Here is a 14,445-nt window from a genome sequence, read left to right as displayed (position 1 = left end):
TTTTTTTTTTTGGTTTTTTGAGACAGGGTCTCACTATGTAGTTGAGACTGACCTGGAACTTACTGTGTAGCCCAGGCTGGTCTCGAACTCACAGCGATCCTCCTGCCTCAGCCTTCCAAGTGCTGGAATTACAGGCCACCACACCCAGCTCTTCAGATACATATTTTTAAAAAGGAATCAAGCAAATCCTTAATTTTACTAGGAAGTTTGCAGTGTGGCTTATACTACTTTACACTTACAATATTCTTTTATTTTTTATATTGCTATCTCTGAGTATTCTGTAATTACATTACATTATATAATAGTTATTTCTTCTGACACAATTCAAATAGAAGTTATGATTCTATGTGAATACCACTTTTTTACATTATCACTTTAAAAAATAAGACTGTATGTTCTTAGCTGAATTTCATCTTCATCTGCTTATTCCCTTTTGCAATACCTAGAGTAGCATATATTTAAATCATATAGGCCTTTTAATCCTTTGAACAGTATAAATGTTTAGTAAGATTTCTTCTTGATACTAACCAATCCAAAATTAGCCAGTAGTATCCAATTGATAAGTTAAATTGATAGCAACTCCCTATAAGAAAAGGAAGGAAAAAAAGAGAAAAATATCTTTTGTCTTTAATGTTTAGAATCAAGAAAAAGTTGGAAAAGACCAATCACTATAAGAGTGAGATACAGTCCCTTGGTCTCCTCTTAGATCACATTATTTATTAAGGTCAGAGGTCAAATATCTCCATTTATAGTTGAGGAACACTTACATACTACAGCATTAATTATTATTTGGTAAATCCCAAACAAAAGTTAGAGATATGAATTCAATTCTCAATTCTTAATGTTTTTCTCTTTCTATTACTTAATTGTTCTAAGGCGTGCTATATTACAAATTTAGTGTTTATTTTCTAGAATTCCTTTGGGGCTGGGGATAAGCTCAGTGGTTCTGCCAACTGCCTTGCAAGTGCAAGGTCCCGAGTTCAATCCCTGGTACAAAAAAAAAAAAAAAAATCCTTCCTTTGATGATTCATATAAAAATTCTGAAAAAGTGCATCAAATTCTTGACATAAAATCTGGGGCCATTTTTAAGTAAATTTATTGCATATTAAGCACTTGTTCCATATTAACACTCTCAAAGAGATAAAAAACAATTTTGGGGACCAGGGCTGTAGCTCAGTGGTGCCGCCACCTGCCTCATAAGTGCAAGGTCCTGAGCTTGATCCCTAGTACCAAAAAAAAAAAAAAAAAAATTTAAATAGTCCAGTGGTCCCAAAACTAGCAGTAATTTCTCCCTTGTGCTTTCCACTAGTATACCCAGTTGCCACAGATAGCACCACTGAAATTTTTAATGGTCATCCTAAAAATGTGAAAAACAAGCACTTTTCCTCCTAATGCTGCTTCTCTGGGAAGACTAGAAGTCTCCACCAAATTAAAGAATAGCATTGCATCTACCCAGCTAGCCAGTCAAGCCAGGAATCTAAGACACAGCCTTAGTTCCTTGTTTATTTGTTCCCCTCACCTGTCACTCCTAAACCATTAGCAAATCTTCTTTGCCCTTCTTTCAAAGTAGTTCCAAATAATTGAACCATTTCTTTTCAACTTTTTTCTTTTTCTTTTTTTTTGGTACTGGAGATCAAACTAGGGTCCTTGTGCTTCTGAGGCAGGCAGTGGAACCACTGAGCTAAAATCCCCAGCCCTTCTTTTCAACTTTCTAATGCATATTCCCTACTTTTGATCTCTCCTGTATGGTTTGCAAACGATGTTTTCTTTCCAAAGGTTTCTCAAAGAGAAACCTTCCCTGACTGTTAATTTTAAAATTACATGCTCACATATTTTTCCATTTTAGGAGTAGCACTTTACCTATGTGAATTGATGAGTTTCTTTAGAAGTACTCAGAAAGTATTTGTTGGATGGGTGGATGATGGATGAATAGATGTTGATGGATGCTGGTACAGCCTGAAATCAGATTTATGGGTTCATACCTTAGTTCCACTGTTTAGTTGAGGAGTTAGGGTAGGCAAGTTACTTTACCTTTTTGTGCCTCAGTTTCTTATCTTTAAAGTAAAAAATGCTAAGAATAACTCCCTAGTAGAGTTAGTGTCTGGATTGAATAAGTTAATGTAAATATCTTAAAACAGTGCATAGCAATAAGAACTCAAGATATATGGTCATTTATTTATTTTTTTAAGTTTCTGGCATATTAAAATTGAATGAGTGGCATACCTGGAGTGCTCTTCAGAAAATCTTATTTTTGGGCCTTTCTGTCGGCCAACTAAGTAATAATTTCTGAGAAAATGACACAGAAGTCGTTAAAAATGTATGTATTTTGCCATGCCTAATACACACGTATCTCTGAAAGTGGGACAGTAAATTTTTAGTGTCATTTCTGAGGATTAACATGGATAGTTGTGACCTTTTGACATCAGGTAGTGCCACCATGCAGTGATTTATAATTTTTCTGAGCAGGTTGTTCTTGTGAGAAGACCCACACACCCTCCCCAGCATTCCCATCATAGTGTGTCCTCATTTTCTTCTGTGTATTTCCAATAGCAAGCAAAAAGTTCAGTGTGACTCTAATTTGTTCCTGCTTGAAAAATCAGCTTGATAAGAAAACTGAGAAATATGGTGATGCTAGTAAATACATTTTTTTAGAGTGGTAGTTCTTAGAAACCAGAGTGAATCATTTTGATTTGATACAATATGGAGTGGCAAATTTGTAATTTAGTTCCATGGCATAAATATTGTTTACCATATGCTATCTATAAAAAGAAAAATAAACATGCTGTTTTGGCAGATATACCAACCAATACAAAAATTTCATGTGATCGGGGAAATTATGTTATTATTCTAAGATTAGTTACTAAGATTTTGTGAATTTTTAAAAAGATACAGTGTAATACGACTTCTGCCTCGCTGGAGTTGGAAAGACAAAAACCACAAAACAGTAGCAAGTAGAATTAAAATCCATAAGAAATGTAGCCAGTATGTGATTTTCAGAAAAGACAGTGAAAAATATAAGCCAGAAGTACTCAGTGAAATAGTCATGGCTTGTTATGACACACAACAAATCTTCTTTAGTTGCAGGACCCGCTCTGCCCCCTAATTATAAAAGCAGTAGTTCCGATTCATCAGACAGTGATGAAGACAGTAGTTCTTTGTATGAAGAAGGAAATCAAGAATCCGAAGATGACACTGGTCCACCTACAAGGTAAGTCACATATATAATAAGCTTGGCTTATTACAACCTAGTGTGAGTTGACTGAAACAGAGAACTAGTAAAGGGATGTCATATTTAGATTTATACAGCACAGGAAGAAATCATCTAATATTTTCACTATGAACTATACTTTTTACAAAGAAGTTTACTATAGTAATGTATATCTGTGGAGGTACCTAGAATTTCAATAAAGTTCGTATATAAAGGACCTTTCCTTAAGGTTTTATTGAAGTAAATATCCTAAATAAATTATGGAATTTCTTGGGGGGTGGATTTAGCTCAGTTCTGGGGCCTGCCTTGCAAGCACAAGGACCTGAGTTCAATCCCTGGTACAAAAAAGAAAGTTATAGAATTTTTACAGTTGTATTTGCAGTGGATGTTTTATTTAAATAAATGTGCCCGGTGTGGTAGTGCACACCTGTAACCCCAGCACTCAGGAGGCTAAGGCAGGAGGATTGCTGTGAGTTCAAGACCAGCCTGGGCTACATAGTAAGTTTCAGGTCAGTCTCAACTACATAGTGAGACCCTGTCTCAAAAAGCCAAAATAAATAAATAAATGAATGAAGGAATGAATGATTTTATTCTAATCTAACTTTTAGTCATCATGAATCCATGTAAATAAGTTGAACTGTGGTGATATATACCTGTAATCCCAGCACTCAGCAGGCTGAGGCAGACAGATCACTGTGAGTTTAAGGCTGGCCTAAAGTATGTAGTGAGATCCTGTCTCAAAAAAAAAGAAAAGAAAAGAAAAGAAAAAGAACTTGGTTCTCTGTATATTACTGAGTAACAAATTACTTTATGCATTTTAAAGAGTATGATACAGAAAGAGAAATTTAAAACCTTGTCTTAATTGAGAATAAAAGCTAACTCATACAGTTTTTACTGAGAAACATCTAAGACAATTCAAAAATTTATTTAATGGACAAGGGCCCGAGTTCAATCCCCAGTACCCCCTAAAAAAATTATTTAATGGAATCTTTATTATTACAGAAAACATGGAATATTGGTATACTACTTTGAAAAAGTAATCAATTTCTATTTTAGGTCAAAAATAAATTCCAGCCAGCTATGGTGGCACATGCCTTTAATCCCAGCACTCAGGAAGCTATGGCAGGAGTAGCAGTGATTCGAGACTAGCCTGGACTATATAGTGAGTTCAGGGCCAGCTTGAACTACATAGCAAGATCCTGTCTCAAAAAACCAAAAAATAAAACAAAATAAAATCCAGATAAAGATTAAGATCTATTGTAGTATACTTTTTTTTTCTTATTTTGCAAGGTTTTTTGTGTTAGTGTGTGTACAGTGGTTAAAGTTAACGCTTCCTTTAAAATTTCTCTTTGTGAAAGTGTTGACGTACATGCATAAATTTATATTATTATTTCCAGAAAACAGAAGCGAAATCAGGATGATGATGACGACGACGACAACGACGACGATGATGATGATGATGATGGGTTTTTTGGACCTGCCCTTCCTCCTGGATTTAAAAAGCAGGATGATTCTCCTCCAAGGTGATAACCTATAATATTTCAGGCCAGCCTTTAAAAGATTTCAATTATGTGTGCTAATGCATTAAAGAATTGTGTAAGATTATTTTTTAGTTTGTATATTTCATAACACTTCAGATTAATCTTTCGTAGGGAAAAATAGTTGTTCCTTATACTAAAAATATTACATCCTTATGGTACTTATGGATTATAAAAAAATCTTCATTTCTTATTTGATACTCGAAAAGTGTTTAATGGTAGGCTGCGTAGAATGTACCTCTATCTTCCCCCCGTTAAATCTTTAAAGTGACACACATGATAAGTAGTAGACCTAGGGCTTGAATCTTGAGGTTTGGACTTCTAATTCAGTTGTTTTCTTAATTATATATTTGTAGAGGAAAAAACCTAACATACAATTTGAATAACATCTTTGAATCTCAATTTTATCATTTATAAACTAGGATTGTGACGTGTACCTTCCAAAATTGTTGTGATGGTTGAGATTTTCTGTTTGTATGCATACACTTGTGTGTGTCTTATTGGTGCCTGCTACAGAGTATAATGTATAATAAATACTGATTCTTCTCAGAACTATAAAGATTTTAAATACCAAGTGTAAAATTACTAAATTATTTGTAATTCATAACACTATAGACCAGTATGCAAGAACAAATAGAAAAAATTCATATTTATTTGTATTCATAATTTTTAATCACATTTGGTAAGTCCTAATTTCCATGTAACTCATAGATAGAACACCTTTTTTTTTGGTATAGTCCCTAAACTAAGAATAATTTTTATATTTTTAAATAACAGTTCCAAAATTAAAGACAAATAAGCCACAGAGACCCAAATGACAGAGACAGCAGAGCCTAAAATTTACTATCAAGCCCTGAATAGAAAGTTTGCTGACCTTTGGGATATAACATTTCTTTCAAAAAAAACACTTTATAATTGGAGTGTCTCTAATCCAAAATCCAAAATGTTTCAAAATCTGAAACTTTTGAGTGCCAATATAATATCACAAAGTCTGAGGGTTCCAGATATACAAACTTGCTTCATACACAAAATTATTTAAAATATTGCATAAAATTACCTTCAGGCTGTATGTATAAGGGATATAAAAATGAATTCATGTTTAGATTTAAGTTCTGTCTCCAAGGTATCTCATTCTATATATGGAAATATTCCAAAGTATAAAATTCTAAACACTTCTGGTCCCAAGCACTAGATCTGTAACAGTTTGTTTCTTGAGGATTACATTTTGCCAATAATTACATCTATGTGTGATTTAAAATATACTTACTAGCATATTTTAGAGTCAGAAATTCTTATACAACTCCAGTGTTCCATGATTATATCATATTTACTATATTTAAGATTTTACGTACCACTTATTTTTTTCCACAAATCTCCTGAGGCCAGAAAATTGATCAGTAATTGCATTTGTATCTCTGCTAGTAATTGTACTCAGAAAAAAGCCCATGCTGTGCTTCCTTATAGTTTATAAATTATAACTAATCAAGTCTTTCTAACAATCCCAAGATTTTCTGTCTTTCAAATGCAATAATACTTTTATGCTCAGAAAGGTTTTAGGAACCAGGACAGAAGGTTATTAAATGGTCAGGATCAGAACCCAGACTTTCTCTCAGTACTGTCTCTCCTCTGCTAGGAATCTTGCCTGTGAGGCACTAATCAAACACATTTCAAACTGGGAAATTCAGCCTAGGACTTCAGTGCCATTTGGGTTGCTAACAGTGGACAGTGACAAGCAAGGAACAACACTAGTACAGATAAGCGAGGATGGAAAAAATAAGAGGTAGCAAAGAGTAGAAGATATATTTTCTCTTTTATTTTTTCCCTATATAAAGTTAGGCACATAATTCAAGCACTTCTCTCTTTTCAGCTAGTTAACAATTCCCTCAGTGTGGCAGCAGGGCAGCTAGAAAGAAAATGAACTTTGACCACAAAACTTACTGAACGTGTTGACTTTTGGTATTTTTTCCTAAGTGGAGAGACTTATGCTGACCAGGTTGCTTTAAAGAAACAAAGGTGCACTAATTGACATGTGCTTAGCTCATTACATTTTCCTCTTCTTATAGGCCTCAGTGAATTAGTTGCATTCATCTCCATTTCCATGTTGTTATTGGATTATTAGGATACTAGATTAATTTTTTATATCACTGCAATACATACACCACCAATGAGTGATACATGTTGTGTGCACATACAGTATATGTCCTTGGAAGACCTTAATTTCTTCTTAAGTAGTGCTAACTACAGTGGTTCCTCAGGTCACAAACTTAATTTGTTCCAAGATTCTGTGGTCATGTTTGTCATCCATTGCAGAGTTTGTGAACAGAAGCAAAATTTTCCTGAACATTTCTGTTTGTGAACAGAAGTGTTTGTGAACAGAGGTATTACTATAGTTATAATGCCCCTAAAGTATTCAGTGGACAAAGAATATCAAATAAAGAAAGTCAAGGCACAAAATAGGAAAAAAGACCTTCACAAGTTTTAGTACATCATAAGGATTTTTTTTAATTGTATTAATTCGGTACATTTCTTTTAGGCATGCACCATTGTCACAAAGATTGAGAATTACTGGTTTAGTATCTAATTGACTAACAAATAGTTTACAATGCAAAAATTATGTTTAAGACACCTAGTAGAAAAATATTAAGCAACAGTAGTAAAAATGATGTATTAAATTCTCATTTCAACATTTGTTATTGATTTTATGATTGTTGTGAACTTTTATTCTGAAAATTGCTTTTAAAATCAAGGAGAATGATAAAGGTACATGTTATTTTTTAGGCCTATAATAGGTCCTGCTTTGCCCCCTGGTTTCATTAAATCTTCGCAGAAAAGTGACAAAGGCAGAGATGATCTAGGACAAGTATCATCACACTTCAACTCTCAGGTTTGGAAAATGTTCGTGTAAAGAATATGTAACAAATTAAGAACTTTAGTGAAACTAATTACTTGACTAAATATAACCTAAGACTCAGTTATATTTATATTGATTTAAGATTATAGCATAGATAAAATCAAAAGCTGTTCATAAACCTAAGCTGTGTTAGTTTTAAAAAAACAAGATTGATTATTCCAGGGTTTTTTTTTTTGTTTCAGTTTTTACTTTCTTGTGGGGTCAGGATACTAGGGATTTTTTTTTTTTCAGTTTTTTGAGACAAAGTCTCACTGTATAGCCCAGGCTGGCCTCAAACTCACGGTGATCTTCCTGCTTTAGCCTCCCAAATGTAGGCATGTGCCACCATCCCCAGAGTGCTGCTTATTTTTAAAGGGAGGCTTTAGAACATTAGAAAAGTGGAACATATGCTTAAGGAATCACTGTGATATGAACTATAGGAAAGAACACTGATGAGGTTGGTTTTGTATTACTGTGACTTGAACCCAGGGCCTTTCAACTGAACTACACCATGCCTTTTTTTTTGTAATTTTGGTACTGGATCTCACTAAGTCACTGAGTCGCTCAGGGTGGGCTCAAACTTACACCTTCTACCTCAGCCTCACAGAGTGCTGAATTACAGATTTTTTAGCCCACCTATGAAGAGCTTTTCGTTTTTGTTTTCATTTTTTGTAGTGGTTCTTTTTTGGGTTGTTTGTTTGTTTGTTTGGTACCAGGGATTGAACTCAGGTTCTTGTGCCAGTGCCACTGAGCTAAATCCCTGGCCTATGAGGATCTTTTTAATAATACTGTACCTTTAATTAACCCATCTCTAGTTCCTGTACATAATAAATGCACTGGTGGATAAGTGGTTTTTATGAAAAGATAAGTCAAATGATTTTGGAGTAAAAGATGAAGCCTGTTTTTTTTTTTCCTTGATAATAGCTGAGATTTATACAGTACATTACCATTTGAAATACATTTTTTCCATATAGGAGTCTTTGTTTTATCTTCTCTCCAGCCTCATAAAATATATGTTATTTGTATCTTCCTGATATAAAAGACTAAAGAAAAGAATATCTCAGCCAAATTCACAGTTCTTACTTATCAGAACCATAGCTTGCATACAGTTTTTATGACTTTAAAGCAGATAGTCTTTTATCCCATAGTGCCCTTCTACAAGTGAATTAATATAATCAGGAGACTCCTGCTCACCACTGAGAATTTACTGGTTACACTGAGGTCACTGAAAGTAAATACAGTGAAGTAGTTAAGATCATGAACTTTGAAGTTATTGCTCTTTCTTTAAACAAGTGTTTCTAGAGCACATACAGTGTATCAGGCAGATAGTCACAGAAGTGAATCTGTCAACAACCTCTTGTTCCTATCCTTCAGGAGATGTCCACAATCGAATTACTCTGGGCTCACCCTGGCCTAAGTGACTTCATATCCCATCTGTTTGATCTTCAGACTTCGGAGAGCCCTTGCCCTCTTTTGCCTCTTTTTGTTGTTGTTGTTTTGTTTTTTGTTTTTGTTTTTTTGAGACAGGGTCTCACTATGTAGTTGAGACTAACCTGGAACTCACTATGTAGCCCAGGCTGGTCTCGAACTCACAGCAATCCTCCTGCCTCAGACTCCCGAGTTCTGGGATTACAGGCATGCGCCACTGCGCCCAGCTTTTCTGCCTCTTCTTAACATAGCAGCTGAAAAAGTCTGCATGAGACTAAGTCAGATCATGTTAATTATCCTCAAAACCATCAAATTTTTCCTCCAGAAAATTTGGAGTCTTTACAAGGCCATATGCAATCTGGTCTCCATTAGCACTGATTTTTTCTTTTGCTTTGGTACGGCTACACTGGGTTCTTTGCTGTTGCTCTGCATATAAACTAGGCCACCTCCTACCCCTGAGCTTTTTATACCTTCTGTCCAAGTCTATCCAAAATGATCTGCTATCTGCCTACATAGCTGACCTCCAAGACCTTCAGGGAGTGGAGAAGTTGTTAGAGTATGATCTTCCCAACAAGTTCATCTCTAGTCTCCTGACTTAAATTTGCTAATCCCCTCTTTCTTTTACTGTTATCTCCTTCCTTTCTGTAATTTTCCCCATAGTATTTATCAAAATTAAATGTACCATCACTTCTCGGGCTTTTGTGAAGTAACATTAAACATACCATTCATTTTACTAGTTCTATCTGTTTATTGTCCTCCTTCCACTAGAATGTGGGTCCATAAGGACAATTTTTGTCTTATTTCCATTGCCTGGTGTACAGTAGATATTCAGAAGTGCTGGTTGAATGGCTGAGTAGGTTAGACTCAGGCCTTACCCTCATTGCACTTACAAGATAATGGTGACTATAGATATATATAAAAAGAACTTCTAACACTGAATGATTCAAAAGATGAGACAAAGTATAAATGACAGAGGAATCTAATCTAGTCTGAAGAAATGGGAAAAGATCTTATTCTCTGAGAAAGTGTCCAAAGTGAGTTGATGAAGTAGAACTAGATCAGCAAACGAGGCAGTGAACATTGCTCCAGATCATTCAAATAGTATATTTGAAGGCCAAAAAAAAAAAGTGTGAAGCAGAAGAAAATCAGGGTTTAAAGAAGTCCAATATGGTTAGAGTAAAAAGAAGGCAAATGATAAATGATAAGCTAGGAAGGTAGGTAACAGCCATTCCATCTTTTGAATCCTGTGGGAGCTTATGTCAATAATATGCAGGTAGCCGAGGATTTTGCTCAGCGGTTCTGCCGCCTGCCTTGCAAGCACAAGGACCCGAGTTTGATCCCTGGTACCAAAAATAATAATAATAGTAATAACAACAGCATTCAGGTTGTTAATATTTACCTAACATAGTTGTAAAGATTAAGTCAGAATAGTAGACATTCAATATATAATAGCTCATTATTATCATCATCATTGTCACTGTTGTTGCCTCTACTATTGATGCCATGAGAGTAGCTTTGAAGAATTAGGGTAAGTATGAGGAATCCTTTCTAATAAGGATGTTAAAGACTAAAATAAATTACAACAGGAAAGATTTCTGGCCATATGGAAGACTGGGCTAACACCCATAAGCAAGGCTGTCCCTGCCAAACACCTAAAGAGCTGGAGGAAAAACAGCAACACAGGCACAGCTAAGCTCCACAGGAAGAAAGGAAAATCCACTGGTGCTAGGAAGAGTGAGAGAATTCAAAGCCAGAGCCCAAGTTTTCATAGGCAGCCACAGAGAAGCCTTTGCTTCTAGCTTACTCAAGCAATGGAGACTGAATGGAGCTCATGCATAAAATCTACTGCCTCAAAGTCTTGCTCTATCTTTGAAAAGAATGCAAACAAAATTTAGGCCACTATCTTTAGGAAAGGGGCAAGCAAATGTCATGCATATGATCCTGAGAAAAGGAAGTGTATCCACCTTTCTATCTCACAGGAGGGTAAGTGTTAGAATTAAGAAAGATATGTTTGTGCTGAGCGTGGTGATGCACGCCTGTAATCCTAGCACTTGGGAGGCTGAGACAGGAGGATCACTATGAGTTCAAGACCAGCCTGGACTACATAGTGAGTTCCAGGTCCTAGTCTCAACTATATAGTGAGACCCTGTCTCAAAAAAAAGAAAAAAGAAAGATATGCGTGGTAAAATGTTAGTAATTGATCAAACTGTGTATGAATATATTGTATTTATTGTACTCCCCATAGTGTTTTTATATAGGTATAATTTTTTCTAAAATTAAAAATGAGGAAAAAGTTTTTCAAAGATGTAGCACAACTCAGCTTAATTTCACACTTAGACTTTTGTCCTAACCTATCTAGTTAGTAAGTAGGTGATGTATATAATTTCCTATATCTTCTATATATTCGACATCTCCTACATATTCTACATCTTCTAATGTGTCTTAGTAAATGTTGAGAGTTAAAGATGGCCAGTAGTGCAGGATATTATACCTGTTTAAAGTACTTTTGCTTCTGAATTGTTTTCTTTATAATTTCCCTTTGAACCTTTTATAAAAGACACATCTTTTTCATTTTTCAGATTTTTTTTCTCAGAGAAGAGGTTCTTAGTCCCCATTCACAGTATTTATCCCCAAATTAAGAAATACACAATAATACTAATGTTTTACATTTACTGAGCAGTTCCAGGTCAGACTCTATAGAGCATACCATGAGCATAAACTTAATCTAATCCAAATACCAGCTAGAACACTCTCATCTGCCTACAAATCCAACTCAAAATGGAACTTTGACTTAATGTATAGTACTTCGTTAGACAGTGTGTTGTTTCTGTAATTTCCTTGGTAATATACATTCTATGTTCTACAAATATGGAAAATGTGTTTCATACATAGTAATGAGTCTAGAAGTAAAGTCACTCTAGGGTTGGTTAATTCCATAGCCCAGTGATGATGAACCTTTTAGAGACTGAGTGCTCAACCTACAATCCAAAACCCACTTATTTATTGCAAAGTGTCAACACTGCAATTAAACCTGAGTACTGAGGTTGTTGTTTATTTTTTTCCACTGAGGTTTTATGCTAGAAAAAACAACTCATGCATTAACATCTTTTGTCTTAAAAGGAAAACACAGTAAATTCACCACCACTGCCATAGTCTAAGGGCTCCGGGTTTTTTTGTTTTGTTTTGTTTTTTATGGCAGGTAAATTCCTCTTGGGCTGATTTTTTTCATCATACCAAGAAGACTGCCAAAGTCCTAAGATTCACAAGCAATTAGCAGTGTCAGACACAGAAGCAGAGTAATCCTGTTCACCTTTTTTAGAGGAAGGAAAACCTTTCCAGAAAATTATTTGCTCATGTTTGACAAATAGTGTATCATATTTTCATACCTAAGTTAGAAAGATAGGCAGTGAGAAATGAGACAAAGTGATTGACTTAGAATTATCAACATTCTTCCCCAGGAGTAGAGCATGTCCTAGTTTCATGGCTTCAGAGGTGAACAAAATGCAGTGTTCCTTGGCTATGGATCAGTTTGTGGTAGGAGTTGTTATACTCCTCTAAATGAAAAGAAAACCAAGGGTTAGAAAGGTTAAATAATGTGCCTCAGGTCATACGACTAGTACAATGGCAAATGGGCCCTCAGATTAGGTCTAACACTACAGTGTAAAGGCTAATCCAGTAGAGTACATAATTCCTGTTGTATTTCTGAATAAAGTCTTAGACCTATTATGGTTTAGATCTAAAATGCCCCCCATCATCATGTATTTGGAAAGGTGATTGGACTATGGGAGTGGTATAGTTAGCTTGCTATTAAGAGGTGGGGTCAGGTCAGAAGAGGCAGGTCACTGGGATGTTGGCGATTTGGAAGAGCATATCTCCTTTCCCAGGTCCTCCCTTCACACTTTACATCCTGGCTGCCATGAAATGAGCAGCTTTCCTCTACCAGACCCTTCTACCATGACTTTGCCTTGGAGCTAGCAACTGTGGACTATGGAGTCAAAATAAACATCTTCTCCTTTAGGTTGTAGGTGTCAGGTATTTTGTCCCAGTGACAAGTACAGTGACTAAGAAAACACTTCTTTAAATAAATAAATAACTCATCCAGAACACCAAAATTAATTAATACCTAGATTTGGACTTAGGATTTTCAATTTAGTGTGTTAGGCTTACTTTTCTGTTTGCTTCTCCCTTCCCCCATTTAATTTATGTCTCCCAACAGCGTAGGTAATTCAAATTTCTAAACATTTCATAACAAGACATGTTGAAATTAATAAAACTTCATAAAAGTACCATTACTTTATTAGTTGGAAGTAAAAGTACCATTAGTTTATCCCATCTTCTAACAGTAATACTGGGTTGAGGCCATGACAGTTATAATTTTTAAAGTTCATATTTTTTTATTTGATTACTATGTCATCAAGTGTTTATGTAAATTATAAATACACTTCAGATAAATGTCTGTGATATCATATTACTATTGTAGAGATAAACTATAGACACTTATAGTTAAATTACTAAAAGTTGAATTAAGATCATGTATTTCCTATGTAGTGAGTTCAAGGCCAGCCTGGAATATATAGGGAAATCTTGTCTCAAAAAAAGAAAGGAAAAAAAATATTCAACCCTAAAGTAATACATTTCTTCAAAAAGAAAACAGGAGTAATACCATTTTACAGTTTTGCAATAAGAACCCAATGTGGCCTTTTATGCAAAAGTCTGTTCTTACTAAATGTGTGTGTATGATTTAGAGTAAGCTGTAAGAATAAATAATTGTGTAATTATTTGTAAAAATGTCATTAGAGGTTCAGAGAGAAAAACACAAGTAGAAACTTACTTTTGGGTATTAGCAGGGAAGATGAAAGCAAGACAAATGAATTCCTAATAGTACTAGTATCTGTCAAAGCTATCAGACTACTATGTCATTGTTATTTGTCTTAGTAAATTGAAGAACAAGTACACCCTTTAAGCTGTAGTGAATATATCATCTGATACCAAATCATACACATGCATGGAAACCATTTATCAAAATGACTTAATCAGAATAAGTGAATAATGACTTACTCACTTGTTACAGTACTATACCTTTAGGGTACATGAGATACTTTTGGAACTGAATTAACTCATTTGGGTCAGGGTTGGTTGATCATTGCACAGATTCTTGTTTCATAAAGGGTGATCTATCTCCTCCGATTGCCCTGTTTATATCTTATTCCAAAGAGCTTTTTATGCACCAGGAATAGAATTGTTTTCAAAGGTGTGATCACTGCCCAATTGGTAATAAGTGCAAGAATCCTGTGATTTTTTGTTTTTGTTTTTTTGCGGGGGGGGGCTTTTTTTGTTTGTTTTTGTTTTTTTGTTTTGTTTTTGTTTTTTTTTTTTTTTTT

The 14,445-nt window shown here is 34.9% G+C and overlaps 1 protein-coding gene across 3 annotated transcripts in view; it reads left to right on the top strand.

The window, feature by feature from the left end:
* The window catches only part of Gpalpp1 (GPALPP motifs containing 1), a 54,153-nt gene that overhangs the window by 3,210 nt on the left and 36,498 nt on the right, over nucleotides 1–14,445 (top strand). For all 3 annotated transcript variants that reach the window (XR_004515678.1, XR_004515679.1, XM_010637052.2), the window contains exons 2-4: nucleotides 3,079–3,208; nucleotides 4,606–4,731; nucleotides 7,525–7,630. Coding sequence is in view for 1 of the 3 variants with exons in the window: in XM_010637052.2 (XP_010635354.1) it covers nucleotides 3,079–3,208; nucleotides 4,606–4,731; nucleotides 7,525–7,630 (362 nt within the window). In the remaining 2 variants the exon portion in view is untranslated. The remainder of the gene's footprint in view (nucleotides 1–3,078; nucleotides 3,209–4,605; nucleotides 4,732–7,524; nucleotides 7,631–14,445) is intronic.

The sequence above is a fragment of the Fukomys damarensis genome, unplaced genomic scaffold (genome assembly GCF_012274545.1).
Source record: "Fukomys damarensis isolate Sample0158 unplaced genomic scaffold, DMR_v1.0_HiC HiC_scaffold_38, whole genome shotgun sequence".
In the NCBI taxonomy this organism is placed as follows: domain Eukaryota; kingdom Metazoa; phylum Chordata; class Mammalia; order Rodentia; family Bathyergidae; genus Fukomys; species Fukomys damarensis.
Note: the sequence above shows the minus strand (reverse complement) of the source record. Positions and strands in the feature narration are given on the sequence as shown.